The 12,244-nt window shown below is 36.0% G+C and overlaps 3 protein-coding genes and 1 pseudogene across 4 annotated transcripts; 1 reads left to right on the forward strand and 3 right to left on the reverse strand.

The window, feature by feature from the left end:
* Positions 1-554: 554 nt before the first annotated feature.
* Positions 555-2,703, reverse strand: LOC104736057 (peroxidase 58-like; annotated as a pseudogene). The gene is made up of 4 exons (XR_015578510.1): positions 2,444-2,703; positions 1,625-1,821; positions 1,335-1,500; positions 555-1,179 (listed from the first exon to the last, which is right to left on the reverse strand). The product of XR_015578510.1 is annotated as a peroxidase 58-like (transcript).
* Positions 2,704-3,574: 871 nt separating this feature from the next.
* LOC104736058 (peroxidase 59-like) lies at positions 3,575-5,236 on the reverse strand. The gene is made up of 4 exons (XM_010455977.3): positions 4,902-5,236; positions 4,591-4,773; positions 4,211-4,373; positions 3,575-4,106 (listed from the first exon to the last, which is right to left on the reverse strand). Exons 1-4 carry the CDS (start codon positions 5,127-5,129, stop codon positions 3,691-3,693), a joined length of 990 nt encoding a protein of 329 aa, XP_010454279.1. The 5' UTR covers positions 5,130-5,236; the 3' UTR covers positions 3,575-3,690.
* Positions 5,237-6,925: 1,689 nt separating this feature from the next.
* Positions 6,926-9,296, reverse strand: LOC104736059 (uncharacterized). The gene has a single exon (XM_010455978.3). The coding sequence runs from the start codon at positions 8,875-8,877 to the stop codon at positions 7,369-7,371; it is 1,509 nt and encodes a 502-aa protein (XP_010454280.1). The 5' UTR covers positions 8,878-9,296; the 3' UTR covers positions 6,926-7,368.
* A 2,062-nt stretch (positions 9,297-11,358) lies between these two features.
* Positions 11,359-12,085, forward strand: LOC109128458 (eukaryotic translation initiation factor 3 subunit A-like). Its single transcript, XM_087482246.1, has 2 exons — positions 11,359-11,467; positions 11,574-12,085. Exons 1-2 carry the CDS (start codon positions 11,422-11,424, stop codon positions 12,068-12,070), a joined length of 543 nt encoding a protein of 180 aa, XP_087338372.1. The 5' UTR covers positions 11,359-11,421; the 3' UTR covers positions 12,071-12,085.
* The last annotated feature ends 159 nt before the right edge of the window (positions 12,086-12,244 follow it).

Consider the following 12,244-nt stretch of genomic DNA (forward strand, 5'->3'; position numbering starts at 1 on the left):
CGTTCCAAATCCAAAATATAAGATGTTTTAGAGAAGTTTTTTGTTTTATAATATATGATGTTTTCAAGTTTCTATGCAATTTTTAGATTAGTTTAGTATTTTAGATTATGCAGTATTGTTTATGATTGGTTGAATTTATTAAAAGTAAAGACTTTTTAATCTGCGTGATTTAGTTAAAACATCTTATATTTTGAAACGGATGGAGTATTTGGGTAGTACATTAGCGATAAAAACACATACGTCACAGAATATTGAGTCGAGATACGATCAAAGAAAATCTTTAAAAGACGAAAACAACGATAACGCATGCTTAAAACAAAAGAAGAATCATATAGATATAGGAATTACCTACGTTGCAGCTAAAACGGTATATACTCACTCATCGAGGAAGGTAAAAAACATACCTTTTGAATAGGTCAAGCGACTCATGCCTCAGATCTGATTTATTCTTACCCGTCACGCCGCAGAATCGGTCTAATGAAACATAAGATGCATGGGAGTTGATCATCGGTGGACTAAAATAGTGGATACATATATATAATACTGAAAAAGTGTGGTTTAGATATGTATTCGTATTTTCATAAAAGAAAAATATTATGTAAGATTTACAATTACTAGTAACAATGGCAAACTAAACAGTGAAACAAAATCAAAATCAGAAAAAAAAAAAAAAAAAACAGTTGTGGAGAAAGCACAAATACCACTTATGTCTCATGTATAACAACAAGTAACGTTTGATCATTTGAACATGCAAAAGTACTTATTTATTGACCCTTCTGCAGTCTCTACGAATCTCTCCCTCACTTCCTGTGAGAATCCTTATATTTCCCATCTTGATCATAGATCTCGCAAAATTTCTATAAAACTCACTTTGGCTATCAGCAAAACGATTCACCAAAGAAACAGTAGGTGCTCCTGTCGAAGAAAACAAGATTTGATCTGATTCTATCACACCACGGTTGTTTTTAAGGTTCTTGAAATAGTCGTTATCAAATGAATCGGGGCTCGTAGGATCAAGATTCACCCTCGCAGTGAGATCTCCGCCTTGCGGACATTGTCGTTGCAACGTTAGCAAGAACGTCGGTTCAATACTCGGATCTGACTCTCCGTTGTTACCACTAAAATTGTGCAAACGATCGTTTATCACTCGACACTGAACCCTCCCGAAGGTATGAGCACCTACATGTACATTATTACGATTCATAGTTATTATTTAAGATATATTGTTACAAAGTACTACTCAAGTATTTGATCTTTCTACATTTCTGAGATGAAAAAAAATTAATGACAAAATGAAAAAGATATTAATATCGTAAGACTCGGAAGTACATTACCAGATAAAGCGACGAGATCGGTAGTGTCAAGATTATGTACGGAAAATTTAGAAGTAAGAATCTGGAGAGAATCAGATCCCATTGGAAGTGCAGCCACAGCGTCCGCACGGATAGCCGTCCGGCCATCTCTCCTTCCTAGCAGTACGTCCCATGATGGCCCTCCCGCCTTAAATATGATATAAATATCAAAAAAGAAACATTATATATTTTGGTATATTATAATCTTTTATTATTATTATCTTTTTTCTTAACAAACATCACATATAAATTTGGAGCATTATGTTATCTACCAGCGCCACAGAGATTTCAGCTGCGATAGCGAGGATATCGGCACAAGAGCAACACTAGGACAAACATTCTCGAGAGCAGTTTTGATATCATCAATCACTTCAAATCCGCCAAGAGAACCCGCGTTTTGGAAAACCTCCTTTTCACCCTCTACTCCATCAGCAGGAGCAGCGTCCAGTAGAACTGAACCATCGCACCCCTGTATTCACATTCACACACTATGACTTCAATATTTTATTCATATCTGGTTTTGAAAGGAAACCTAATTCAGCTAAAATAAACATATATAACTATGTTTTTTTTGACAACGTATCTATATGTTTATACTTTTCTTATTTTATACTGTAATTAGAAAGAAGAAAAAAAACGATTATTTTAATTTGGGTTTTAGAAAGACCGTTAGTTTCTGAATATATATGAAACCAAGCTTAACTAATGACAATCATTAAAAAAAAAAAAAAAAAAAAAAAAAAAAAAAAAAAAAAAGGGTCAAGAAACTTTAAATTTGACCTTGAAAAAGACTCCATGCACTAATGCAAAACTCAAAACCTAATCTTCCTTCGATTTGAAGTCCATCCCCCTTTAAAACGAGTATGAACTATTAAAAACCCATTAAACCTAAAAACAAAAATAAATGCGGCCTAATTAAATATGTAAAGTCATGTCTGAGTTAGCTTTCATGCATAAACCTTCACACATGTGCTACTTTAGATATTCAACATGAGTCATGAGAACGAATGTGGATTAAACGGTCGGTTTCATTATTAAACCAAAAACAAAAGCATAACATATTGTAATGAATAGAAACAGATCTAGCTTACGTTCACGAAACAGTCGTGAAAGTGAAGACGCATGACTTTAGCAGTGAGTCTGACATCGCCACGGCTAGCTTGCTCGATCAAACCCCGAGCGATGACTGTGGCGTTAGGACAGGTCGTCGAGTAAAAACCAGAGCTAAGTTGAGCATTGCCCAAAACCCCAAACATCCAAATCAAGTGTAAAATAAATGGAATAATTTTATTTAGACCCATTATTTGTGGTCTCCCTTTGTTTGTTATAAAAGTGAGGGATCGAAATAAGAATTAAGCTTTAGAGGATATTGTGGATTGATGATAAAATGAAAAACTTACGTAGTCTTTTATAGAGAGCTTGTACCTAATGTTTGAAGAAAAAATTACATCTTTTAAACAACATGTCAGGTGTCTAGACTTTTACTTTTCTTTTGTAGGACTCGGAAAGTCATAGGATAATGATTAGCATTCAATTAAGTAACTAACATTTGTTGATTTTCTAAAGTATACATATAGAAAATTATGAAATTTTAATTTAGTGGACGTACAGCGAAAATAATATATGTGCATGTGCGTATGATTTTTTTCCTAATTAATTACGGATTGTTTCACTATATATTAATTTACTATATAGTCTAACTGTAAATATATTAATTTTATTTAGATGAATACATAATGGATAAAAATGTCTGCCAGTGGACGTCATGAAAAAAGAAGAACTACATATGATTGAGAAAGGACCAAAAAAACTTTTAACGCTATGTATGAAAAAATAGCAAAGCCAGAACAGTTGACTTGAAGAAATTAAAAATTTGATATATCGTAATGATCTATATGAGTAAAAAACTAAAAATGCATGTACAATTTTGACCTTATTTTGTTTACATATATTCAATTTCTTTTATGTTACATATATTCGTAACTATATACATTTTTTTTTCTTTCTATTTTTTTGGATTTCAATGAGTAAAAATGCATCTTTTATTTGGTAACTAGACAGAAAATCTGGTTATACAAAAACTGCTCCTTTCTAGTTGTATAATAATAGCTAGATAGAAAATATGGTTATACAAAATCTTGATATTTCAAATAGCTTATTTTACTTGAATAAGCTAATAATAGCTATAGATTGAAAACATGTTTGATTTTAGGTTTCCCAAATCATCCAAAGCCCGAGAAATTTTTATTATTATTACACACGCGATCATTGTGATACACATGAGATTGATTAACACCCAAACATTACAGAAAAAAAAAAGAAAACACACACATACTAATTAATTGTTTATAACCCTGCAGTTTTTCCTAACCTCCCCACTAGCTCCATTCGCAATATTCCCCATTCTGATCATCGAACAAGTGAAGTCTCTGAAAAACAAGTACTGGTTCCGACTATAAGCCTCCACTAGTCCCTTTGTTGTGTTCACGGCCAATTCACTCGAGAACAGAATCTGATCAGAGCTCAAAAGACCTTTCCCTTGGAGTAGGTTCTTGAAATAATTGTTGTCGAAGGCGTCCGTAGAGCCATTGTCAAGGGGCGCTGTTATGTTTCCATTACCTCCGAGGGGACAAACTGATTGAAGATTAGACAATAGTGATGTCTCAAGTGTTGCGTCTGGAGTTCCTGCCCCGGTAAAGTTGAACAGCCGGTTGCTGAAGAGACCACACTTTGCTTGTCCAAAGGTGTGAGCTCCTTTGTAATTTAAAAAAAAGAGGATAAAGAAGTGATAAGTAGTCAGAAGAAGAAAAAAAGACTGACCAAGGTTTATATTTTATAATTAGAAAAATGAGTTGAACCTGATAAAGCTACGACGTCGGTGATGTTAAGGCCTACGGCTACAAACTTGGCAATAATAGCGTCTAAAGGTTCAAAAGGAGATGGGAGATTGTTTGCACTGTTCTGATTTGCCACCAATCCATCTTTTCTTCCTAATGCTACTCTCCACCTAGGCCCTCCACTCTGCCATTGAAACCCGTACGTTAATAAACAAAAGATAGTCGTCATTAATTACATTTATACCTAACCATTTTTTGTTTTTTTTTTGTTACTAAAAATAATCGCCACCTTGGTCATATTATAAATAGTTGTTCCTTACTCTCTCGTGTTGTACAAAAGTTAGTATAATCTCTAATAAAGTATATATATTAAGGTTTAGATGGTTGTTAAAAAGGCTTACCAAGGAAACGGAGTCGCGAGCGGCCAAAGTGAGGATATCAGCACAAGAAACAACACCAGGACATGCGTTTTCCACAGCGGCTTTGATAGTATCAACTACTTCAAATCCTCTGGCAGAGTTCAGGTTAGGGATCGCGAGTTTCTCACTGTCAGTTCCATCCAACAATATAGACGCATCGCACCCCTGAAAAAGTCATGCTACGTATTAGGAAACTGATGACAGGCGTGTTCGGAACATTTGTAACAATGTCTTAACGTATAAAAAATTAATTTTATAGAAAAAAATAATTACGTAAAGCTAGCAATCCATACATTAACAAAACAGTCGTGGAAATGAAGACGAATGAGAGACGCAGCCATCCGTTTTTCGGCATTCATGGCGATTGTAACTTGGTTACGGACGATTTGTCCAAGTGAGGGGCACGATTTAGCATAAATTTCAGGGTTTAGCTGTGCGCTAACCCCTGAACAAAGCATAAATAGAGTGAAAACAGTAAGCAAGACATGTCCACCCATCACCTTGGCCGTTTGTGTTTTCATTGTCTAGATCGATGGCTTGTTTAAATGACTTATACTAGAATGATAGTTTATTTAGATCACGAATCGTTTGGTTCTATTTATAGACAAAGCTAGATAGTAACGATATCAAGGGCTCATCTCTTGTGTAGTGGGCTATTAAGAGAATGATTAGTGCATGGTGACGTGCGGCGGCTTCCAAAGATTGGTTTCTTATGCTCAAGAGGATGCATTAAACTCCATATATATTTTATACGAACATTTTGTAAGATTAGGCACTAAAGCCATTTAAGTTATAGATTCATGAATTTCTATCTTGTTACTTAGTAAGTTGGCCGGTTTGATCTTACGTTTAATCCACTAAAATAAGTGACTGAGTTTACTATCTAACATCATGTAGTCAACTTTGTGTCAATAGTATTTTATTTTAATGTATTCTGAGAACGCAAGTGGATTTGGTGTTAAACAACTCTCCCCACTCGTATGTATTTTGAGGCTGCAATTGTTGAGTTCTTTTTATATGAAAATTTGGACGATTTTTCTATATGTAAGTGCTTGTCATATTTGCGTAGGTACAAATTGTTCACAAGTTCTCCAAGTCCATGACTTATCCAAGTAGATACAAATTGTTCACAAGTTCTCTAAGTCCATGACTTATCCAAAACAACGTAACATCTAAAAACATTCTGGGGATATGTATATATAATTTTCAACAGTTTTTATTGAATATTTAAATAGTTATGCATGTTTAATATTTAGCTGATTCGATGGTTCCAACTTCATATATATTACTATATTCAACAATCTTTGGCTATATTGTTGTACTTGCACATATTTGAAAAATGCTATTTTAAAGTTTAAACTCGATTGTTAAGAACCCAATATGGCAAAGATAATATCATATACGTTGAAATCTACATACTAGCTTTCGAAAACTACCTTGATGGTAGATTCCATGTAATAGTCATTTATTATGCTCTTTAGTTTTACTTCCTCCTCAAACTTTGCAACTTACGGCGATTTTTTAATAATTTATTTTTAGCTTACAAAGTGCATAGTCCAAACCGTTCCACACACTCCCACTTCTTGTTCTTAGCATTAGGCACGCTTATTACTTATTAGCATGCCAAATAAAAGATGGCGCAAAGTCTTGCCACATGCATTTTAGTATTTATATGTATTCTTAATTGTTTTGTTAGTATTGCTTTGCTTATGTAAACTCCAACTGGATGCCTCACATACTATTTTTTTGTTATCCCTCGATAATATATTATTATTGCAAATACTCAAAAGCACATCAGTGATTTCTCTACCTCACACTATTTTTGTAGTCAACAAATTAATCAGTCAAAAATAGTTTAGAAAACTATATTACTAGTAGCATAAATTTTACAATAAAGAGTATTAAACAGAAAACGAATGTTTAATCTACATAAATATTAGATTTGCACAATTAATATTTTGTCATTTAAATAAATATTAACTGTTTTATGTATTAAAAGTTGTTTTGTATTTTTATCACTGTCGTGGACATTAAATAACTCGACACGCTGACCCATATGGGCCCAAAACTTGGTTGGCGTAATTGTTTCTCAGACGCAATCCCAAAATAGTCAAAATACTGATCAAAGTTGTATCAAGAATCTGAATCCAAAATATATAAACATCATTCATTCTGTCTGCAGTTCAAACGACTCCCTCATGTGCATTCGGCTCAGAGATGCTCTTCAAGCTTAGTTCTCTGCAAACTGTCTCAACCCCGACACACATATATTATGCTTTATGCTATTAAAAGTGAACCATCCAAATACATTAAGAAATAAAACAAACATAAAAACTCTATAAAATCCATAAGTTCTTTCACTACAATGAACCTTGTCGCTTTTACTACAATCTTATTAACCCCCGGGAAAATCTTATCACCAACAAGATGAACCAGATCATCCATCATAGAGGTAAAGTAAAACCGAGACAAGTAAAAGTTTTTTTTTAAAAAGCTTACCATGACTTTATATGAACTTCCCCCCTGAAAGCGAATCTCCTAAACTCTGATACCAAAAGTGAAGAGGGAACAAGACTACGCCTACTAAGACAAGCACATATTGACATATAGGAGCTGCAGAGATACATCACTAACGCCTGTGCATATAAGAGACTTACGTTATTCCAAAGGGACAATGGTACACATCAACTTTGCATCTTCACTCTGTCTATCACCATGGGTTCTTGTCAGCTTGCTTCCTTGGTCCAGGTGTCATATGGTTCATTGTTCTCCAACAATATCATTCTCAGATGCATCTTCAAGCTTCTCAATAGCCATTTCGTTATCCTTACTCTGATCCATACCCTGATTGGCTTCCTCACATTGTTCCCCTGAAACTTCCCGAAAATCTGTCTCAGCTTTTTCCTTACCTGCAGGTTCATTTTCCCCAGAGCTTCCCACATCAATCTTATGGTTGCTATATTTAGCTTCAACCACATTGCTCTTACTGTTGTTGTTAATTTCTTTCCCAGTAGCCTCACCATCCCTAGCCGCAACATCCTGCATACAAACATCTTCTGCAGCTACATTGTTCTCCTTTGTTTCACCGCTAGTACGTGCATCAGAACCCCCTGTATCATCACCGTCACTTTCAGATTCATTCTCCACAACCTCCTCGTTAGCATCTTCAGCAACCATATCCCTCCTCTCAAGATACTGTAACCTTCTCCTCATGTCACCTAACTCCCTTTCCATCAAGAACAACCTTTCTTTCAAGGTCAAGTTCTCTTCCTCCAGTTGAGCAATATGGCTATCCTGATCATCCACTCGGTTTTCCAAAACATTGTTATACTCAGACCCACCATAGTTTGGGTAAATCATCTCAAACCGACTCAAATCATGGTCTAGTCTCCTCTCAACCTCAACATGCTCCTCCACATCACTCTCACTCGATCCACCTTCATCTTCATCATCCTCATCATAAGGTTCCAACTCATTTCCATCAGCTCGCAGCCTAATCAACCCTTTCATGGAGCCATAACCATCAACCCCCCACTCCTCCTTGGCCATATCACCCAACACCTCCCTGGACGGAGAAAACATCGGAGTCGGCAACACAGCAGGTGTCACAGGGCATGGAGACACCAACTCAGCAATTCCACCAGATTTCTTGGCCCTGATAATAAACGAAGTCGTGTTCCTAGGAGCAAAAGGAACAAATCGGTTCCCATACTTCTTCTTGGGATAAAACTTCCTGGTCTTCAACCTGTTCTGAGACTGCAACTCGTTCAAAGTCGGCGGCTTGTAACCACCTCCACCAACAGGACCAGCCTGAATACTACCAGAACCAGGTATGATCTGCTGAGGGTTATACATAGGGATCCCAGAGTTATGCATCCTCCTAATTGGCTGCTGCTGCTCCATCATTAGCCTCTTGTCACCACCACTTGTAATCTTCTTCCCTTTCCAATTGTTCCGCATCATTTTGGAATGCTTCGAGCCAAAGTTATTAAGAGGAAGATTCTGCTGATACTCGGAGCTCAAGCTAGGGTTAAGGTTAAAGTTGCGTGGATTCATCATCATAGCCTGGTTGTTGTTCATCATAACCTGTGTCTGCTGCTGCTGCTGGTTCATACTCAAAATCGGATGAGATTGGCCTAACAACGGAGTCTGGTTCATAATCCGTGGCTGAGACGACGGCGGCGGCGGATTCATCCTCTGTTGAGGCGGAGGCTGACCAATCATCTGCTGTGGAGGTGGCGGATTCATCAGCTTAGATTGATCGTTCATCTAACACAACACAAACACTAACCCAAAAAAATCGAATCGAACAAACAAAAACCAAAAACCCTAATTTCGCAGAATCGAAGCAAATCAGCAGATAGATCAATGATTCAAGAGATCAATCCGAGTGCTTTGGGTGGAGAGTGAAATGTTATTAAAAAAAATACAATCCACAGATCAAAGTACAAACCACAAAATCAAACAAGAGAAGAAGAAACTCTAAAATTGAGACTTTTCGTAAATTTGATCGTTTGTTTTGTTGTTTGTTCAGTTTTACGATTTGGGAGTTTTTAAGAATCTTTTTTGTAATTTTGGATCTGGAAACTTTTTTTTTTTTTTGTTTGTCTTTGTTTGACAGCAAAAGAAGAAAATTAATATAAAGGCAAAGAGAACCTCTCCTCTATGTGTACGAACACGGCTCAAGAGACGATGAGATTCTTTAAATAGAGGCGAATGAAAAAGATGCTTTGTCCTAATCAACGACTCAGATCACACCCGTTTAACCGACGGCTACGATTTCTTTATTTTTTAAAGGTTGAGTCGGTTACGGGTTTCTTTGATATTTTATTTTTATTATTAGTTGGGAAGTAATTGTAAATTTAAAACCTAATCACTTGAAAATTTGGCAAAATAAATACCACTCTTTTTTTAATATATATTTTCTGGTAAGTAAATCTAAAATCTAATTTTTATATGAAATTTTCATCTTTAAGGTTCTATAGTTTAGGTAATTATATATATTTTCTTTTTTAAAAGTGATGGTAATTTTGACTTAACAAAGAGATAATAATAATAATAATAATAATAATAATAATAATAATAATAATGGTTGTTTTTGGTTATTAATATTTTAAAGAAGGTAGAATATAGAATAGGAGAAGTGGACCATTTCCAAAATTTGGGCTCTCGAGTACAACAAATATATTATCCCCAAAAAACTAGACTATTTTTTTTTTTTTAGCAAACCTTCCATTCAATGGAAAATCTAATCAAAGTCGTTTCTAAGCCATACGCGTTCGTGTTAATATCCTTGGTTATGTTAACTTTCTTCTTCATTCTCTTTTCTCCTCTTTATGTTCAAGTTATGTTATTTCTTTGCCTATAATTAGGTACGTAAAACAACGAGTTCGGTCATATGCGTATGCTGCTAGCCTGCTACGTTACGGGCTACGTATCCTTGTCCGGAGACTTAACGAGTGCAATGAACCTAGCTAGTCAAATATTTAAAACATAATTGACTTGAGATGTGAAAAATAAAAAAATACTTGACCTAGAAACCAGTCTAGTAAAATACGGTTAACTTGACTTGGTATTTGGCTGCCTTGACGATCGAGGAGGGAGATGGTCTGTTTTTTTCTTCTATTTTTATACCTTGAGATACGTTAAACGAGTTACATCACATATCATGTTTCATATACTAGCTTTGAGGTTACTTTCATGTTTAGGCTTTGTAATTTGTTGTTCAAAATTTGCATTAAAGAGTTATTGTATACAACTTCGACCAAGAAGGCAACAAGAGCAACATGGAATTAGGGAAACCCCACTCCTGATGTTTACAGACAAAAGCAATATCTGCCACGGACAAATGTCTGACAGTCCAATAATTTTTAAATGGCTTCTAAGCTTCTCAAAAATGTTGCAATAATCCTATGAAAGTTTCAATTTAGAAACTCAATCTCCTCGAGATTACTGTTCACGTCAGCGTTGGATACAAGAGTGGCAAAATTCTTCTAATATGTGATTCATCTTAACTGTTCCTTTAGCAAGAATGAGTAGATCGTCCGCAACATAAATCCATCAACTCATCGTTTCCAACTTAAATTGTCCATCCTCTCAAATTCTATTATGCATGTGTTGGAACATTCATTGTATTAAGGCCATCATTAACGGCACAACTATGAGTGTGTTCTAAGGCTTTTTTTAAAAGAAAATATTGTAATAGTGGACTTAGAACTGGATTTTGGATCTTAATTTAGATCAGTTTTTGGGCTTGTTCTTACGTGACGTGGCATTGTCTCACTGGAAACAATTTTTTTTGCAACTGAGAGATCGTTTCGTTTTTCATTTCTTCGATATTGTGGCTGCTAGGTTTTTCTTGTTTTCTCCCAAACGGTGAAACGGCGATCTCTCCCAAATTCTCCGGCTAACCGGAGATGAAGTTCATGGAATTATCTTCTTCCAATCGTCGAAGGTTTGATTTTGTCCCTGATCTGTGTTCTATCAACTTGTCCCCGTGATTAGATCTCTGCTGTTTCTTTAATCGAATCTCATCGAATTGATCTGGGTTAGGATTTTCATAAGGTTATCGAATCTTCTGTGCCTCGTTTGCGTTATCTTGATTCTATAAAATGAATTTAGGGTTTGGGCGAGTTTAGTCTGGTCTCTGTAGTTAGATTAAGCAGAAAGCTTCGTTTGTTTTGTGATGGGTTTTTTTCGGGTTCGTGTGATCTCTGTAACAAAATCGAATCTTTGTGTTTTTGATTTGTCAGGCGAATTGAGAGTTTACCTTTCGTGAGAGAGCTTGTCTTTTAGCCTTTGTACGTCTGAAAAATGGCGAATTTTGCCAAACCGGAGAATGCATTGAAGCGTGCTGATGGTAAGTTTACGAAATGTTTTAGTTTTAGTGTTCGTTTTGGTCCCTATGGATTTGGTTTAGTGGTGTGTGTATGAATTGACTTTGTGTTACATGTTTTTTGTTTTAGAATTGATCAATGTTGGACAGAAACAAGGTGCCCTTCAGGCGCTTCATGATCTCATTACTTCCAAGAGATACAAAGCTTGGCAGAAACCTCTTGAAAAGATCATGTTTAAGTATCTTGATCTTTGTGTTGACTTGAAGAGAGGTCGATTCGCCAAGGATGGATTGATCCAGTATCGTATTGTTTGCCAGCAAGTGAATGTCAGTTCCTTGGAGGAAGTTATCAAGCACTTCCTTCATCTTGCTACCGAGAAAGCTAAGCAAGCTCGTTCTCAGGCCGATGCTCTTGAGGAGGCCCTTGATGTCGATGACCTTGAAGCTGATAGAAAGCCTGAGGATTTGCAGCTGAGTATTGTCAGTGGGGAGAAGGGGAAAGATAGATCTGACCGTGAGTTGGTCACCCCATGGTTCAAGTTCTTGTGGGAGACATACAGGACAGTCCTCGAGATATTGCGAAACAACTCAAAGTTGGAAGCTCTTTATGCGGTTAGTTTTTGTTGAGGTTAAGCTTATTGCAGAACCGAGTCAACCCGATCAAAAATGAGACAAAAGCTGATGACCCCTCTCCTTCCCTTTCAATTTATCTGTCATTCTAGTAGTATTCACCACTCTCTGTAATTTTCCCTGCCTAGACGAAAAAATCTTTGTGGCTCGGCTCCCTATTGTGTAATTAGA

The sequence above is a fragment of the Camelina sativa genome, chromosome 13, assembly GCF_030686135.1.
Source record: "Camelina sativa cultivar CO46 ecotype springtype chromosome 13, ASM3068613v1".
Taxonomy (NCBI): domain Eukaryota; kingdom Viridiplantae; phylum Streptophyta; class Magnoliopsida; order Brassicales; family Brassicaceae; genus Camelina; species Camelina sativa.